The following is a 20,186-nucleotide window of genomic DNA, read 5'->3' as shown; positions in this document are numbered from 1 at the left end:
GTTTCTTTCCTTTATTGACTTTACAATAATAGCGTCAGGAAACGGTAAACTAGAATTACACTCTCTACAAGGTGAGTCATTATGGCATATTATGAAGCTTATGACAAAAAATGTAATCATTTTACACAGTGTTTACTTCCTAATTGAAACGAATATCTGTAACAAAGTGAACATTAATAATGTTACCGACAGCCCTAGTAGTTAGGCTTAGTGGAATAAAATTAATATTTAGAATTAAATTGGTCATTGTTCTAAGCAAGGTATGTTCCATTTGAAATTCGTTGCACAAATCCTCTTTTAACAACAACCGATTCAATTGATGAATAAAGTAAATCTTCAGTTAATAACGTTTCTGGAGGTAAAGGCACATTTTATGTAGAAGGTTACGCAGAACAAGTGTATCTGTCTGTATACCGAGCATTTATTGAGGCTGTTAAAATTCAAGCGGTAAAAGGTAAAAACGATCTAAATCTTTACTGCCGTTAAAGTGACCTCATGCCTTTAACTTTGTAAACTGAACATAAATAATATTCTGAAGCTTACATTAAAGAGTTTTCAAAACGGGGAACAAGATGTAAGCGTAATTCTACTTGTGTCTACTAGTCTGGAGCACACGGGAAGCCTGGAAAGGTCAAGGAATTTTATAATTTCTGAAAAAGTCAGGTAATTTTCTGTATGTTCCGAAACTTCTGGTTAAGCTAGGTCTATTTCATTGATTTTACACTTTATCCGCACAATGTTTGGAAACAGCTTTTCACTACACAACAAGTCATCGTACAATGATGGACTTCTGAAAGAAGTTAGCAACCCTTGCGTCTAGAACTCGTGGTTTGTGATCTCCCCGTTAAAAAAAGGATCCTCATGTCCAGGGGTGTAGCTAGGCTATTGCAACCGGTGATCCCTGATAAAATCGAAAATAACATTTATTCGTATTTTTATAACAGCTGTCGCAAGTAAGAGAACAGGTATTATAAAACTTCAAGTATGTAGAGAATAGCGGTTTTTCCACTACACTGGGTAGTCTGGAAAACCTGGAAAAGTCAAAGAAATTTATTTATATGAAATAGACATCCTGTAAAATAAAAAAAATTGGTTTAGATCTGTTTCTTGGAGTGCGATACTTATTTATTAAGTAAACCTTATATTCAGATTTGTTAGTTTTCTTATTATTATTATTATTTTACTAATTTCTCTCTCTATATATGGGTTTTCTGTTTTCAGGATGTCAGACGAGGAGAAAGGGGACAGCGCCAGTTCTGCTGGAGATCCCGAAGACCATCAATTCCTCTTAGATGAGGAAGTGGGATCGCCGCATTGGTGAGAAGTTATGTTTGTCACAGATTTGTATTTTCCATCCAGCAGACAGCTAATAAATGGCTATATGGTTAGCGTACGCGGGAGACTCGGGCTCAATTCCCGGTGGGAGCTCGTGTGGTTCGGATTCAACGTTAAATTGTAGGTTCACGTCTCATAAAGCCATCAAAATAAACAGTTCTTTTGACATATTTACTCACTCACTTATCTATCATTTTAACCTACATGATATAATCGTCAAAAGTTAGCTGAAGGCTTCAATTTGCTTTTCCGGACCTATTTACATTTGGGTACGATTTTATAAGATTTTGCTTTTTCCGAAAGTTATATGCCGGTGTATGTATATATATATATATATATATATATATATATATATATATATATATATATATGCAAGGGCTGGACAAAAATATCTAAAACGTTTGCAAAAGTGTGAAAATCATACCTAGTATGGTTGGGGCCTCATTTTGCGTCCAAAACAGCTTGGATCCGACGTAGAATGGACGTATACAGCTCCTGAATCGTGGTGTGTGGAATTTTGTACCATTGTTCCTCCAAAACATGCTCCAGTTCCTTACGGGATGCTGGTGGAGGGTAATGAGACCGAACACGAGTTTCTGACTCAGACCACAATGGGTCAATGGTGTTCAGATCTGGTGATTGTGGGACCCATGGGAGGTGTGATAGCTCCTGGTCATGCTCCTCAAACCATGATTTCACCATTTTTGCACCGTGACAGGGTGCCAAATCATCTTGATAGATGCCATCACCATCAGGGAACAATATTTCGGCCATGGGTAGAACCTGGTCAACCAAAATGGCCTCATACGCATTAGCATTCATCATCCTATGCAGGGCTATGATGGGACCTGCAGAAAACCACGATATCACTGTTCATACTGTAACAGAACCACCCCCATGCTTTACAGTTGGGAGCAGACAGTCTGTATCATAGGCCTGCGACGGTGTCTTCCATACGTAAACACGACCGGTTGTTGGAAACAAGGTGAAGGTCGATTCATCGGACTACATTACGTGTCTGCACTGCTCATGAGTGTACGCTTTGTGGTCCTTGCACCACTGGATACGTATCTTCGCATTTACTGCTGTGACCAGGGGTTTGGCGATAGCGGCCCTGCCATGAATATTCATTTTATGAAGTTCCCGTCGCACTGTTTTCGATGAAACTGGGTTCTGTAGGGCGGAATTGAGTTCAGACGTAATTTTCATTGCAGTGGTCTTCCTTTTAGCTGCTACAATCCCTTTTAATGCCCTTCGGTCCCTATCTGACAGGATTGTCTTTTGACCACTGTTGTGCTTTGCAGACGTCGTTCGCCCATGAATTGTGTATGCCGTCGTAACATTGGACACAGTGCCTTTCGATACCTCCACAATGTTCGCCACTGTTGCCATTGAAGCTCCAACCAGACGTGCACCAACGATTATGCCTCTTTGGAAGTTTATCAGGTCGCCCATTTTACCGCACCATTTTCACACCACGACACTCACAGGTGAACGGGTTACTGCTGACGGAAGAGGAAGGCCCACATGACACATTGAAAAAAAAAAAAAAAAAAAAGATCGGCAACCGCGCGTTGTACAGTGGATGGCTAAACTTAAGTCCTGTATGAAGTGGTTTTAAATTTTTTGTCTACCGCTGTATATATAAAATTATTATTATTCTATGTTATAATATTAATTGTTATTTTGTTTGTTTTAGGTATGGTGCGATGGAAGTTTTCATACGGAATCGTATGGAGCAAATCTTTTCAGAGCAGCTAAAACGGCGTGATTCAGATGAAGTGAGTTCGGTGTTGTTTGAGATTTATTAAGTTTTGTTTCTCTTCAACATGTAAGCATCCAGACAGCCATCGCGGTTCTTGTCTCACGTAAATAGTTAATTCTGAGTAATTTGTTCCAAATGCTCTTCCATGTTTCTTTGAATTGTTTTCAACGTATGAGGATCCAGAGAGTCGCTGCATTGGTCCTCCTCTCTCAGAGATTATCCAGACTTGAGATCGTCTAACCAGACTATACTTAGATTTCGAGTTTCCTTTATGTCAAAATGTGTGGGTTTACCACGGCCTACTCCACATTCTTATATATATATATAGTTAAACCTGTCTATATTGGCCACCATGGCAAACTTAGACAGGTGGCCAACTTACAGAAAATAAGTGTGCTTGATGTATTTTTAGAATAGGATTTCTAGTATTAATTGATTGTAAAATTTTAATAAGCAATATCACAACAGATACTTTTAAATAATGTATATAGAGTAATCATAATAATGTACAGTACTACAAAAGATATTACGCTATGATTAATAGATGTACAGGAGAATTTCTTTAGATACCTTTCGAGAAATATCGAAACAGTTATTGATAACAAATTTATTCATGGTAGTTCATTGTAGGCGTATTTCTTTTATTCTTTTTGGTACGTATACACATTCTAAATATGAAGTTCTTGTATAGTATTGTCTACCTCTTGTTAGTGAGCTACAAATGTTTCCCTCGGAGTAAAAGATGTTTTCAGAAAATCTTAAGGGAATTCATATCTCAAAACTTCCGCTACCTTTCGACAAGCGATTTGGTGCCAGTAGTTGATGAGATGCTTAGCTTTAACCTTGAGAATTTTCCGGAATTACTGAAGCTCTCCACTGGTGGAAGGAGCCAATATAGCTAATTGTTTTACCAAAAGAGAGAGGGTAAACAAGTACATACAACTATTTCCTGAATTCCTGTACATGCTTTTTCTTACATCTTCCTTCACCACCCCTTTATGAGGGTAGTGTTCTAGCCATTGACCTCCAGGAACAAATCGTGGAAATTCATGCTTCTTTGCCTCCGGTCACAAATACAGAACATCTGCCTTTCGTATGGGAATACGAAAGAGTGAAGAAAAATAACAAAACGTTATTTTGCGTGGCCAAGATATGCAGGTAAATTTATCATCATAGGGTAAATATTGTTTCTCTGCGGCCAACTACCAAGATAGACAGGTGGCCAACTTACAAAGTAAAAAGTAACAAATGTCTTATGGGAAAATCCAGGTTCAAGGCGAACCAGGCCAAGATGAGAGGTGGCCCAGTTGACAGGTTTTACTGTATATATTACTCACTCACCAACCAACTAACCAGCCAGCCAGCCAGGGGTGCTTTGGCAATACCGCGTAGAGGTACTGATACGTCTGGGCTCCTCTCTTTCCCAATAGCTGCTGGTATGATTATTATTATCCTATATATCTCTATGCGTATGTAGCCCTAATGTTAATCCACGAATGTAATTTACTAATAAGCTTGTCTCTTAGTGTTTTGGGTTCTCTTTCCGTGTTACTCAACAAAGTATTAATTTAAATCTTCGTGCGCATACTGTAACCAGGTCAAACCGCTCCCCTACATACCGTCATACAATTCAAAGCATATTATTTCTATCTAAGGAATGGATATGTAATAAGGATTTTGTTTTTGCTAATGTTTGTTTTACATTATAGTTGGTAGTAATACCGTCCCAATCGTTATCACGATTATCTTTTTCGGTGCTCATGTTTCGATTTTTTGTCCTTATTAAATATGTTTCAATTACAGTTATTTTGATATTTGAGGTAGCACAGTGTAAAACTTTTAAATCCTGGACTGAGTGTTCGTTAATTGTAGGTGCTTTGTTAAACCTGCTGTAGCTTCTTTGTCTTCTCGGAATTTAATTATGTGTTCTTTCAACCTAGTGCTAGTATTTCTTTTAGTTATTTATATGTGTGTAGCATCACATTTGCAAGAAATCTCATAAGTGCCGCTTAAAGTGTTTTTCAGTACAAAATAAACTTTTATATTGGTTTATATCCTCTCCATATCCTAGGGGTTTAAGGCTACCTTTAGGGTTATGCTTTGTTGGTATTTTCCTTAGTTTGAGCATTAAACTTGAGAAGAGTGGGAAGAAAACCCACTGCGAGGCCTTATCTGTTAGGCTATTTAGTTAGTTAGTTTTTTTTTTTTTCATTAGTCAAGCTTCTAAAAATTTTAAGGGACATGTTTCCACATTTCTTTAGTCATTATTAGCCTGTAATAATTAGCGAGGTCTAAATTGATAATTCGCTTAAGCTTTGTAAGGAATTCGTGATGTGTCATCAGTCTATACGGTCTAGTGTACATGTTAATCCAAATGTCAGTTTTAACCTGTCACGGATGACGTCAAGCTTTGTGAACAAACAAATTTCTTGCTGAAATTTTTATATACTTGTGATTGAAACTAGTGAAGCTTCTATTAAAACAAATACAAAATAAATGTTTTTTTTTCCTTTAGTTCGTACGTGAATTTTATTTTTTAATCTACTTGTTTTTTTTTTTTTTTTTTTTCAAAATAAAGTGCAGTGTGTCAGATTTTTACACTAAAAGCAAATCGACCTGATAACGAAAATGTTTAATATATTTCAGTTCATTATTATCTACGATGCTAGTTTCGTAGTGGTTGGTTACCATGTTAGCTAATAGAGGAGATAAATGACTACCTATGGCAAGATCATCTCTTTGTCAGTAGGAGTAATCTTCAAATTTAAAGTCATTGTTTCAGAAGCAAACGTCTAAATTTTCGTTCAGTTGTAGATTTCCAGGTCATTAAATATATTCTCGCAACTAAATTAAGGGGTAAACATATCTACTGTATTAACTGAAACTCATTTCAATTTGTCAGCGTAACCAAAGAACACAACTCTTTGTTTTCATGTCGAAACTATTATCGAAAACATGAGATATGCATATATTATTATATAGCAAAATAAGGGGAGAATGATTGTGTAATATTAGGAATTAGTGTGACGCACGGAGACTTTGTTGTTCATAAATAGGGTAAAACATTAATATGATTTTGGTTTTGAGAGCATGTTCTAGAAAGTTATATTTTATTTTTTCCTTTCTTTTCAATTTCAGGAAGAGAGTCTTCACACGGCCCTTTCGGAGAATGGGGACCATCCCATTCCTCCGCCGCCGCCAAACCATCATCCTCCTCCTCCTCATGTGCCTGTGCCTCAGCCTCCTATCCCTGCAGCTGCGCCTCGACCGACGGAGGGTGAAATTTTGGAGAACGCAGCGAGCTTTCAGCAACACCCCTTGACGCCGTTGATCTGGATGGGGATAGGCGCAGTACTAGCCTATGTAACTGCGTTTGCTATGGCGTGGCTGAATCAGAATGCTACATAGTGTCCGATAAGTTTTACTATTAAAAAATAAGAAAGGTGCTTCGTTGATCTTTATTCAGCTAGTTATTACAAGTGTTCCTTCAAAATATGACTAATTTGATAGTCAATATCTCATATAACTGTATGTGTTTTATTACAAATTACTATAGCTGCGGACGACAGGAACAACAGCGATACTACTGGTCATGTAATAACAAAAATAAGTGCCACCGCTTCACCTTAACCACTTATATAACTGAAAATATTTTGGCAGCAAACATGAGTCTGTATTTTCTGTATTTTTTTTAACCTCTTACTCAAAGCTTTGTTGGGACTTTTAACTTCAGTTACTTAGTTTGTTTTAGAGTTTTGTGACTTTTCTTGCGTTGATCACTGAGGATTTTAAATTTTGCTCAACTAGCTTGTTTTGGAGCACTGTGAATGTTTGTTTTAGGCTGCTCGGGCCTAAGGTTACATTTTTTAAATTAATATTAAAAATTTATAGTTTTAATATACTGTTTATATTAAAATTTTATAACAAAAGAAGAAAAAACAATTTGCTTTATCTATTTCTGCATAACCAGATCTTTATATATATATATATATATATATATATATATATATATATATATATATATATATATATATATATATATACAGTATGGCGCTAAATTCGTTGTACAAAAGCAGAGGAGTGATTCCTGAGAGTAAATCAAAGGTTCATAGCTCCAAAAGTGTGGGACCTACCTTGGTCAGGTCAAGACTTCACTTAGGAACTAGTATGTGCCCTATCCAAAAATGTGTGTTTCAGAATCCTGAGGTGCTTCCACAACAATTTTTAAAGAGGGAGTTTGACTACGGGCCTATGATATAAAGTACTTTCCAACTACCTCCATAAAAATTGTTGCTGGAGTACCTTAGGATTCTAAAACATGTATATTTTAATAGAGCACATACTAGTTCCTAAGTGAAGTTTTGACCCAACTACAATAGTCCCATAGTTTTGGAGCTATGGACCTTTAGAATTCATTTTTCATGTTTTCGACAGCCTATAACACGAAAACGATGGGGCTTTCGCCCTATGTTTATAGGAACTTTTTTGTTTGTTTTACTCTCAGGAATCACTCTTCTGCTTTTGTACAACGAATTTAGCGCCATACTGTATATGCAGAGTGGACCTTTCCTTGTAACTGTTACTCTTGTAACTGTTAAACTAGTAGATGCAATGCTGAAATTTCATACCATGCAAATATGAGCAAGGGGACACTGCTGACACAGACTGCAACACAACCAGAATAAGAGTGTTGCGAACTCAACGTATATATATATATATTATATATATATATATATATATTATATATATATATGTATATATATATATATATATATATATATATATATTTGTTCAAATCGTATGACGTGAAGTTATTACATATTTCAAATCTATAGTTAAACAAGAAGTTACAACAGCACACATGTTATTCACTGTTACAAACTAAGGACTTTACAGTATAACAAACATCGAAAAACAATCAAAGCTTGAAGAATTCTACAACGGTAGTAACGCGAGTGAGTCGGATGGTGCAACTTGAATCCAAAATATCTTGGTGTCGAATACTACGGTCATCATACGACGTTTGTCCAACCAGTAGAAACATTTACAAGAAATTGAAAATTTGACTTTCTTCAAGGGACTTCATTTCAAAAAGATTTCTAGATAAGTATGACATCTAATTACGTATATGCTTGTGAATAGACATGAACATCATAATGCCTCTCGCAGCCATTTGATAACTCAAAACCTATCCTGAGATACGAAGAAAATGGTAAAAAAATTGCTATATTCCTCAAAATGATGTATGTATATGATCATTCTAAAATCTGCTGTTGCTTTTTTCTGATTCTATAACATCCCAACAATAGTTTTTTTTCTTTTTTTTTTGGCAGATATAAGTACAAGCTTTCGAAATTATATTATTCTAGGTAATGTTGCAAACTTGGTCAGTGTTTACCATATCTTCAGAACGGTCTGATATATGAAATTCCTATAAATGACATTGCAAACTACGTCTATCGAAAAACCATCTCCGCGATTGGGGTTTGAGTTATCTATTGTTTCTTGATAAAGGCTTTCGAAAAAAGCCCAATTTTCAATCCCTTCTAGCTTTGTTAATATTCAATCGGAATCCGTTAAATAGTGATCATACTATTAAGCACTAAATTACTTTAGATCTGCATTATCCCATTAGTCTCGCGTCATTACTGCTATAGAGCTCACTAAAATTTATATATTTTTGATACTGTAGCGCCCTTTGTTTGCAACACTGAATAACAAATGTGACACTGTACATTTTCTTTTCAGATATACCGTTCTAAAAAAAAAAAAAAAAAAAAAAAATCGCATATACTGTAACTTCCACATTTTTATTAATAACTCATTTTTCATTATATATTATTGCTTTGTGCTTTTGAAAAGGGCGAAGAAGAAAAGAAAGAGAAAAGAAAAAGAAGAAAGAAATGCATGAGATGCATGGAATAAGTCGTGAGTGGGAACCCTTCACCCCTGATGGGTATATTCATGAAGCTATCGGCTTATGTCTAATTATATTGGAATATATTATCCATTTCTTACTTTCAGACATATAAGGTTCAACCAAAATGAGAAAACTCTTATATCGGACTTCCGAAGAAAAATAAAATAAAATAAATACATGACCGTGTTTATTATATATAGAATTCCTAGTCACGACCCCCATTTGTTTTATTAAAAATAGAAGAAGAAGAAAAGGAAAGAAGAGAAAGATGGGATACGAGGAGAGAAAAGGGAAAGTAATAAGACGATAAAAGAGGGAAACTGTTACTGGATATTTTTGGAAAATATGGTAAAGGAAAGTGAATAATTATAGAATTGGGATTATTTCCTAGAGCTATTGGGTGAGTATTTGGTATTAAGATAATCAAAGGTAGACACATGTTAACCCATACCCCTCAGACCTAGATCCATTTAATCCCAATTACCGAATTATCCCAATCTAGCTCTGAGATAGATGAGAAAGTTTAATTTAACAGTTTATTCAATATTTCCGAAAGTTCTTGACTAGAATCCAGTACTTAAAGTATAAATGATGAAGTTGATGCCATGTTATAATTGACCACAGAGAAGAACGAAAAAAAAAAATCAAAGTAATACATATGTTTGTCGAAGATTTTGAATTTCGAAGTTCTCCCATGATGATCGTTCGTTCAGGCTATTTCTGTCCTTTTTGCTTCCTTTATAGAGCCAACTTAAATTGAGTTAGTATTGACTTTTCAACGACTTTAATTGTCAACTACCATTAATTATAATAAGTCACACATATATGTCAAAGAATTGGTGCACTTATTACTAACTCTACATTTCACTTACACTCACATTCATACAGGACAATGTATACTTCAGGTTGCATTTAGTTGAATTAAACTAACCTAACTACATTTCTATAGACATTTATTACATTCCAAGAAAACTTAGTTTGACATAACAGGAAAAGGTTTGGTACATGAATTAAAAAAAAAAAAAAAACAAATATAACAATAATAATATGGTTAATAGGCATGCACAGAAATCTGTTACTTTCAACAATATCGAATAACACGTTTCTCTTTGTAGATACATTAAGAGTTGGATTACGTTAAAGAAAATTGACAAAACAGAAGAAGAAGGAAAAAAAAAAACAAAGGTTAACATTGACCATATTTAAAATTCAGTACGATCTAATACATATCAATGTGGAAGAAAGAAACACAAAAAAAGAATTGGTTAATCATTTGAAAAAAAAAAAAACTTTGGTAGCATTTTTATTGAGTCTCTATCCCAAGAGGGGAAATTTCGACAATTTTATGAGTCCTTTTCTCACGTCGATAATAACTCCTTTATCAACTCTCTTTATACACTATGGTTGGTGTCCATGAGAGTAGTTAGTCGTTTGTCTGAAGTACAGACAAAAATAGTTGCTTCACTTTATATATATTTTCCATTTCGCCACTTGACGCACTTGGTATGAAAATCCAAAATTTCTCGAGATTTAAAATATCTAATCCAGTCCCAAACATTGGGAACATATTTCCATTCTACTATACGATATCTCAATGGAGCTGGGTTTCTGGACCTATCCTAGGTCCTCTATTTACGTTACGAAATTGTTAACCACATTTCAGTTCATTGAATTTTATTCCCGGTCTAGATCGTGGAGTCAAGAGATTCTAGTCACTGAACTCGCGAATGACAAATAGTTATGTTTCCAGTCGTAGGAGAAGGATTTGGGGCACACTGTTTCATAATTCACTGATTTCGTCATGGTTTCGCAAAATAACTTTGGATACGGATTAGGGTTATTTTTACGACCTGTTACTTGTTCTATTTACATGCAACATTTAACATAGTATTAAAAATTTAATAGTTACGAACATTAATAACACATTCGTAAGGTGTTATTTATTACAAGTTACGCGGTAATACTCTACAATCACAAATAGTTGGTCAATATCGGGTGTCAAAAATCTATGGCAACCTAAAACAACCAGGGTAAATACCGAGCCCTTTTACATACATATTCGTTCATATGTATTGGGCCGCGGTGGCTCAGTGGTAGAGCGTTCACCTCTGGTGCTTGGGGTCCCGGGTTTGATCCCGGCCCCCGCCAAGTGAACTTTGTGGTGGACAAACACCGCGTGCGTGGGTTTTCTCGGGGTTCTCCCGTTTCCTGCCACTTTCTTGATTCCACCATTTCATTCATTACTCATTATCACCGTCTCCTTTAGCCTAACCGGCATAACCGTGGGACGTAAAACTCAAAGATTTCATTTCATTTTTCGCTCATATATATCTTCATATTACTCAATATAATAAATTTTACTCTAATATCAATCTTAGTATTTCGTCGACACTTAATTTTCTACATAACCTTTTCATATTCAATACGTATTCACATTTTCTTGGCTCAAAAGAAAACAAACAAACAAACAAAAAAAAAAACATGACTAACAAAAATTATTTTCCTTTTAATAAGGTCGCAACATTGAAATGTATATATAAACCTGATAATCGACAAAGATTCACTTTACTAAGATCCGCGTATAGAGAAATGTTTGATATTATTTAATAAATTGACAGAATTAGTGGAAATGCAACAAATAGAACAGGCACGTAACTTTTCAAACTATGTAAGCATTTATATATATATAGATGTATATACAGAGGAAAAAATCAAGATTGTTTGAAATTCGTGGGCCCAAACTACTAATACATACACACCATATAACCAATCAATAGAAAGAAACCAGAAGTCAGTAATCAATGGGTATAGTTTGTACGATCAATGAACAATAATCAAGCTTCTGGGAATCTGAAATCGTAGTGTACCTCTCGTCAGTCCCTCCCATGGTGGGTTGAGTATCGTGAAAATCGGTAGTAAGTTGTTCTGAAATACCTCCACGAATTGTATCCCTCTATGTCTCAGTTAGTAGATACGATCGAAATAAGTGATATGAACATTGTATGCTTTCATGAGTTTCAGAACCGGGGGGAGGTTAAAAAAATCTTGAAGTAGGAAGGAAGAGAGAGACGAAATAGAGAAAGTGGCGCCAACGAAAGGAGGAAATTTAAACTACTCACTACACAGATGAGTGATCAAATTTAAATATATAGCAATTCACAGCCAAAAATATTCACATATGCCGAAAGAGGGTGAATTACTTAAATACGTAGTCTCGAAAGTTATCTCCAAGCCTACAACAAGTCTGTGCCCGCAAGGGAATTTTCAGAAAGGCGGAAGCTTTAAGGAAATTCCCCTCCTCGCTGTATCCAGTTGAGTTCTTGGAGTCCCCGACCATACCGGAAGGTTAGAGAAGATTCTTAATTTGGGAATTTCAAAAAAAAAAAAAATCATCCGACCTCTCAGAAAACTAAGAAAGCCCAGAATAGTAATGAAGCTAGAGTAAAAATAGTAGCTAAGATATCCCTAACTAGTAACTTGCAAAAAATAAATAAATAAATAAACTGAATTTTGGATCGGTGATTTCAGTGACCAAACATCACCGATGGCTACCTTGCGCAGACATGCCAAGGTCTGGGATGTCGTTAATTTCCATCACCTAATTAAACTAAGAAAAGAAACGAAAATACTTAAGAGGGTTAGGGGTTGACATCCGGGTACGCAATTGGGCCTAGATATTAATTTCGTAGCGGTTGATATAGTTGGATAGCCCGTAGAATGTAAGCAACGTAGAAAAAAAAATTCGGAGAGTCAACGAATGTTAAAGGTACAGTCCGCGGCATAAAATTTGTTACAAAAATTCGAAGTCCAAATTAATAACAAACTCTTGCCCAGTTTTCTTATGCATTCCCGCAATACATGTATCAATCGATTAGTTGTTTCTAGTATTTATTCCAACTCCTCCCCGTCCTCCACCTCTCCTTGTCTAAAGCAGTGTGTGTGACGTAGTACACTCTTTCCATTCAGCTGAAAAAGAAACAGGAATCAAGTTTACAACGTTATAGCTTTAAAACAGTCTTTTCCATTCGTTTGTTCTGAAATATTTTTAAGAGCCTAAATTAATGGAAAGTCACACAATCTTCCCAGAGCTTCATAAATATCTTTAGTTTCATTCTTTTCTTTCTTTAAAGAGTGCAACCTTAGTAAGATGCTCCCTAAGAAATCTATGGAAATTGCCAAGAGCTCTAAAATATCTATGGACAGAAACGAGTTTTATTCAATGATTCATTTAATTTCTTTTCAGTAAGTGCAAGCAAATGTTTCAGGAGCGTCATTTGGGCAGGACAGGAGGGTGTAATTCCCCTCCCTTGAGCTTCATAAATACGTATTTTTTGATCAAATGTATAGTAATACACTAATAAAAAGTGAAAATCTTATGTCGCCGGAGAATCTCTTCCTTCTCCCCCCCCCCCCGAATAAAGTCTAAAAGACACTGGTGTTAACAACAAACCTATAGAGCTACGATAGCACATTGCTAAAGAGCTTACATTTGGTTTCAAGAGTCGAAGGTTTGATCTCAAGCCATATAACTTCCTGGGTGACATTGAGAGAGAGAGGGATTGAAGTATGGAGACAGAGAGGGATGATTTGTATACACAGATTTACAATTGGGGAAAAGTGATCGGACAGCATACGTGTTATGACGAAAATTCTGATTTTGTGAAAGATAAGAAGGGAAGTTTTCGAACTGCGAGGATCACATTAGGCAGTTGTCGAATTAATGTGGATAACTCTTTTTAGGGCATCAGATGATTACGAAAGGCGAGAAAGATCTTCAGAACTGAGGAATTAAGATTTTGAAAAACCTGATTTCGGCGACGGGTTTCGAACCACGAACCTTGTGGTCATCGAACCATGACTTTATCCATTCTGCTACGGAAGATTCTATTACTGGTTCACATACGTTTCCCTTAGCTGCGTTGAAAGCTACCTTAAGGGGATTTTCCAAAAGTTGACTCGGTAGATGCGCCGTTCAGTTAGGACGTAAACCTCTTGTAACTTAGTTACAATGTGCAAAATGAACTTCCTCTTCTTCAGGACACTTTTTAAAGCTTTAAAATTTGTTAGTATTGTTATAATTAAGTTACATTTGATAGAACCATCTGATAAAGTAGTGCCAAGCCCTGTGCGTCATTGTCTGTTAGGTGAATGGTTAATGTAAGTTACTCCTACGTGGATGGTCCGAGGTTCCAATCAAGACCATTCTTATTGATTATTTTATTTGAGCTACGCTCATACTGTATATTCCACAAGTTCAAGTTTGAAGTAATGTAGTCACAGCTAGTTTAATTCGAAATAATTTTCCAATATTATATTTGTTACTAAATTTACATGGCACTCCTCACTTGTTTGTAGCCCTGCATAAATGCAAAATTGTTTTAAAAGTATATTTTACTTTCAAGTTTTATTGTATTTTTAAATTGTCCTTCAAATTTATTTTATAATTATTTTCTATTTCTTAATTATAACATATTTTCTATTTATATTGTATTCTATGTTACACGTTTATTATTTACATTTTATGTCTTACCTTTGAAGAGGAGCTTTTGACAATTCAGAGCAGCAATTACATACACAGGATGCAGGCCTTGGCAATCCAGAGCTTTTGCCCCCCACGAAATCACTATTTTTTTGTAAATTATATCTAATTTTATAGATGGTGACAGCAGGGGCGGATCCAGGGGAGTGTGTTTGGGGTGATCGCATCCCCCAGAATAGGGAACTTTTTATGGTTTTGTTTTAAAAATAAAACATATCCTAAGTATTTTTCATCGTTGTATTATAAACTTAAATTAAAACCTAAAGTAGATAGTCCTTACTTTCTTAGGAAAGTTAATTCTGCAGAAGAGCTACTTCTCCTTTTCTAAATTTGTTTTTTCTTTTCTTTTCTTTCTTTCTTTTTTTTTTTTTTTTTTTTTTGCAATCCGCTCTTACCTTGGCCGTGTCCAAAAGATACAAGTGCACATTTGAAGTACGCTTATTTCCGGAAGTGACGTCACCTAGTGTGCGTCAAAAGGTCCAAGTTCACAAGTGTGCGAGTGCATAGTGCGTAGTGTGCGAGGATGTACACTACGTTAGTATACTTGTGTGCTTAATATGGCGATTTCTCGTAGAATGACCTAATAAAATTTTAATAGGCATGTTCTTAATATTTTTGTTTAAGTAAATATATTTGTGGACTGATTTTATAATAATTTACTTGATAAACATACAAGTTAGTGATTTTACAAGTCGAATATAAAAATATTACGCAAATAACAAATGTATTTACGTTATGTTCTTTGAGTATGCAATAGAATTTAAAATAGTATAGGGAAAACAAACAAATAGTTTCTTTAATAATGCTATAAAGACATTTGTGCTTAAATATTACATGGTTTATGTAGCTTAATTGAAATAGTTGCACTATCGGTAATGCGGCTATTTGCACGTAAATGACAAATTTTAATGGTGTATGAATATATTAAGTTCTAGCATAGTATACATAGATTATTCATTTCTCTATAGCTACAGCTACAGCCGCAGCCGCAAATGTTAATTCATAGACACATAAGCCTAATTTTATAGTTTTGATTCTAAACGAATTCCTTTCAACGATACCATATTTCCTTGCACTTGAGAGAGACTGTAATATACCAATTACCATACATTGTGTATTTTTGACAGGTACCGAAAAGTGAAATACAGATCAAAAATTCCTTTCTCCACATTTATCAAAGATTTCACAAATTACTCCTGGTAAGTCTTTACTATGGCCATTTCATTTTTTTTATTCTTCGATTTAGCGATTTGATCTCTTGGTTCCGGTTTTAACAACTTGCCTCTTCACCCATATACTGTATATAAGGTAGTAGGTAGGTTGGTTCCTTTTTGTACCAAAGTATAATATTTAATTCACATAATATTGACGAGCGAGTGTTAGCGAGTGAAGGCTGGTTGGAACCCCGCAGAGCACTTTCTTTTCCGTCTTCGTTACGAATCGGTTCATTGAACGATTCATTGAAAGAAATGTCCAAAGTGAAGACTTGCCTTCCTCTTAATTCATATAATCCCATTACTGTACCCAGTATTAAAAGATTATGAACAATAATTTCTTCCGTATAGTTGAACAATGAGAGCCATTACATTACATACTGTATTTTTTCATAAAACCGTCTCTTAATTTTCATAAAATTCTTATTATATTTTTAGTGGTTTATTTTACGTTTATATTTGGACAAGGGGATTTGTTTCGTTACTGAATAACCATTTTCGCAGTGGGAAGCATGTAGGAGAGTATATTTCAAGAGAGATGTAGGGCGCCGAAAGCGTAGTAAAATGCACGTAAATGTTGAAGTGTATACAATATACAGAACTCCATTCAAGCAGGCTTATAAGATAGTAATCTCACTTTTTTTTTTTTGTTATTTTTACCATACTACTTTCATTAGGGTTATTCGCCTTGAGTATGCATTATTCTTATAAATTGGTATTTCATAGCGACATAATAGCTTTTTTCTGTAATTTTGGTCCTCATGTTGTTCAACTTTACCATTTCTTTCTTGTCATCCTTCTATGTGTTAACTTTTGCTGTAGATTAAGAATACGGAGACACTATTTCGATGATTTCCAGGTAAAATCAATAAATTCACAGTGAAAGAATAACATCTAAGGAACTTCAATATTAGCGCAATATGGTAGGAAGAGTTCAATCAGTATGCCTGAACTGAAAGAATACAGTAGAACTACAACAATTATACTGTCATTGTTGTGAAATCTACCGTACAGGAAGCAATTATACTCAGTATCAACCCTCTCCCAAAGTAGTTTTGTGCCACATTATTGTAAATACCGCTCCCCTCGGTGTCCTAACGCTCTTGCACGTTGCCTACTTTCAGTTGCAATAAAATTCCTAAACTAATTCGCAAAAGTGTCTTCAGCGCCCTAATCACCAGTGCTACTCTTCTTTCGGGAGATTATTAAATATTCCCTCCGCAAGCATGCCTAATAAAGTAGAATATCGCCAATAGTTTAGTGTTTTTTATGCTGTTACGAGTTTATTGTGCACATAAGACAACGCACACATATATTATATATGTATTGCATTTATGCTCCGCTCTTGTTAATCTGCGCGTGAAATACCCAAAATGACAAATATTTGCAGGCACGGCAAAGCTGAAGCTGTTGGCATACATGAAAAAAACTCTTAAATCATTTTATGGTTACCCCATATAGTCAATCTGTACGGTTTATTTATCTTTAATATAACTGGAAAGTCATCCATCTAAAGAAAAAAAAAGCATGCTAATTTTTTCTAGTACGCGAAATTCTCCCTTCTTTTGTCATCAATGTTCCATATTCCACCACAACGAGGCGCTGTAAGCAAGTGCTGATCAAAAGCTAATTTTACGAAGTGTACACTATTTAGTGTGCACTCCATTTGTAGACTTCGAGTGTGCATCCTCGAAGTGTGCACTATGCACTTTTGGACACGGCCCTTGATTTGACTTCGAACGACCACCCTCCCAAAGAATCATCCTGGATCCGCCCCTGGATGATAGACATTTTAGTAAAATATGTCCTCAATCGCTGAAATAAATTCCTGTCAAGCTTTCGATCGCTGAAATCAATTTCTGTCTACGGCCCTGCAAAACAGTGACGATTTTAGGGAGTGATCAGTTAGTAATGCCTCCCTGGAGCAGCGACACTTCCCCAGAAGTCATATCTCCGATAATTCAGAATGTGATTTTTGCATTATCACTTTTCACTCCCAGTGTCTTGAAACGCACCAAAAAGGAACTGTTCTGAAGTATTTACTGGTTCTCGCTATGACCCCATTTCAATATGGCCAACCTTGGACATATACACATCTGAAATATCACCTTTTATGTCAGTGATTCCGAAAACTATCCATTCGACACAAATATAGGGTATTTTCGATTCTTTATTCCTGTCACCCTCCCATTGTCAACTCGAAGCAACCAAGGCTTATTTTGGACTTACGCAGCATCCACAGTGTCACTTTTCATCTTTGCACATGAATTCGACACTAATTTCGTTCAACCAACTAAGTATAATTATAAATTATCATCTGAAACACAACAGTACGGGTGATCTTTTTCGCAGAGGAGTTCGTTAACTATTGTTTCAATATCAATGTATTGGCGTTTTTTGCTGTCCGTGCTGAAGATTGCCAAAGGGTTAAACTTCATCTGCACTATTGTGCAATGAATGTAGGTTTTAGTGGTTTAATTTACTGAATACTCGCTTAGATGTAGCTCTCGTCACAGAAAAAGTGATATACAGTTATAAAAGAAAAATGAAATGAAATATCTAATTTTTACGTGCCACGATTATGCCGACTATGCTAATGGATTGAGTAATGGTGAGAAATAAATGAAATTGTTTAATGAAAAAGTGGGAGGAAACGGGAGAAACCCGAGGACACTCATGCACACGGTGTTTGTCCATAATAAATTCATTCGGCGTGAGCTGGGATCGAACCAAGGACCCCATGCACGATAGGTAAAGTTATAAAAGAATAGGCGTCTAAACAAATACGGAACACTACTATCAATGAGAGTTATATAAGATTAGATTTTTAGTTATTTCATTCTAAGTTAAAATTTCAATCAATCTTGTTCTTCATTACTGTTCGAAAACTTAAAGTTGTTGCTGCAAGGACGTGATGAATCTTTTCAGTAGACTTCGCAGTCCCCTCCATAGCTTCTTTTTCATGTAAGGCTAAAGTAGTCTCATTTTAGACATCGAGGAAAAATAGTGGAATTACGAATTTTCAATGGGCCCCGTTTTACTCTGGGCTCCCTCAACGCACTGCCGTTAGTTACGTCACTGTTCAGGATGCATGATGCAGCTTCTGCTTCTAGGAATACTTTCTAAGGCAGTACGAGTTTTTTTTAACTGCTGTGTGAATTAAGTTGTATTTGCTAGAAGTGTCGGTTAAAGGAAACTAAAGATCCTACACTCAAACACAAATAATCTCTTTCGAAACTCTAATGCAAAACGAAACGAATCCTCCTAAACATGTTACGCTTTTGAGGAGAAAAAGAGCAAACCAGTAGTTGCACATACGCTTAATGGTGTTTCTTGGATGCAAATTTATAACTTACAAAAGTCATGTTCACGTCATGGTTTGATAGATGAAGGGTTAGTAAAAGGAATTCTTACGCTGGTGGTCGTGGGTTCGAATCTCTGCTCTTCTTGTTACTTTTTTCTCTTAGCTACACTTAGTTTGTGCATTCCAAACCTCGAAGTTTGGTTTGGATTATTTATGAAAGCAGGTAGAGAATTAATTGTAGTCGAAATTAGTTTCAAATATGAGATTATAATTACTTATTTTGTCTTTAACTTATTACGTATCAATTTTTATATCAAATTTTCCAGTCTTTATTTCATTCATCTTCCGGTGTAATACAATGAACATTTGCAGAGCGACGTCAGTCGGACGAAAGTACTATATTCCATTGTTACTCTAATATACCTAGGTATTTGTTCATATATTTATAAATTGTTTACTAAGTAAAAACTTATGGCGGTCCACATTATGTGTCATATAATAGACCGTACGAAGGCGGACATAGCAGAAGGCGTATTGCAAATATCCCTGGTGATAAAAAGTAGGGTTCTTCTTCACTAGATTCGAACCACTGTTACAGGCTGTTTTGGTTTACATAGCAAGCATAATACCACTCGGCCACCAAATCTCGCACGTTAGCCTCTTTATTAATGCAGAACATACTGAGACACTTACATTCACTGGTGTCGCGTAATGTATTTCATAACATTTTGTTAATAAATGGGTCGAGTTAGGTAGCCGTCGAGAGGGCTGATGGTGTTGTGGGCGAGCATTTATTAATAGTGTGTATAGTCCCCTTGGGACTCGATTACAGCTGCCATACGCCATGGCATTGAATCCACCAGACGAGAGATATAGCGTTGGGTGCAACAGATCGACCACGCATCTTTAACACTCTCCCAAAGATCATTAGATGTTCGTGGAGGATTGTTCGACCAGGTTTCCCGCAATGTTCTTGCAACAGAGGCCCACATATTTTCAATAGGGTTCTGATCTGCTCCATGAGGAACCCAGTCAACTATTTCGACATCAGGTTGCCTCTGCAACCATGTCTGAACCACATTTGAATTATGTATCGAGCTATTGTCCTG

The 20,186-nt window shown here is 35.8% G+C and overlaps 1 protein-coding gene across 2 annotated transcripts in view; it reads left to right on the top strand.

The window, feature by feature from the left end:
* LOC145676394 (uncharacterized) overlaps positions 1–6,997 on the top strand; it is a 45,385-nt gene extending 38,388 nt beyond the window's left edge. For both annotated transcript variants that reach the window (XM_081747243.1, XM_081747242.1), the window contains exons 2-4: positions 1,222–1,317; positions 3,035–3,116; positions 6,239–6,997. In XM_081747243.1, coding sequence (XP_081603369.1) covers positions 1,223–1,317; positions 3,035–3,116; positions 6,239–6,508 — 447 coding nt within the window. In that variant the 5' untranslated portion in view covers position 1,222 and the 3' untranslated portion in view covers positions 6,509–6,997. The remainder of the gene's footprint in view (positions 1–1,221; positions 1,318–3,034; positions 3,117–6,238) is intronic.
* Positions 6,998–20,186: the final 13,189 nt, after the last annotated feature.

The sequence above is a fragment of the Thermobia domestica genome, unplaced genomic scaffold (genome assembly GCF_964235325.1).
Source record: "Thermobia domestica unplaced genomic scaffold, izTheDome1.hap1.1 HAP1_SCAFFOLD_142, whole genome shotgun sequence".
NCBI classification, from domain to species: domain Eukaryota; kingdom Metazoa; phylum Arthropoda; class Insecta; order Zygentoma; family Lepismatidae; genus Thermobia; species Thermobia domestica.
The sequence above is the reverse complement of the archived record's forward strand: the minus strand, read 5'-3'. Positions and strand labels throughout refer to the sequence as shown.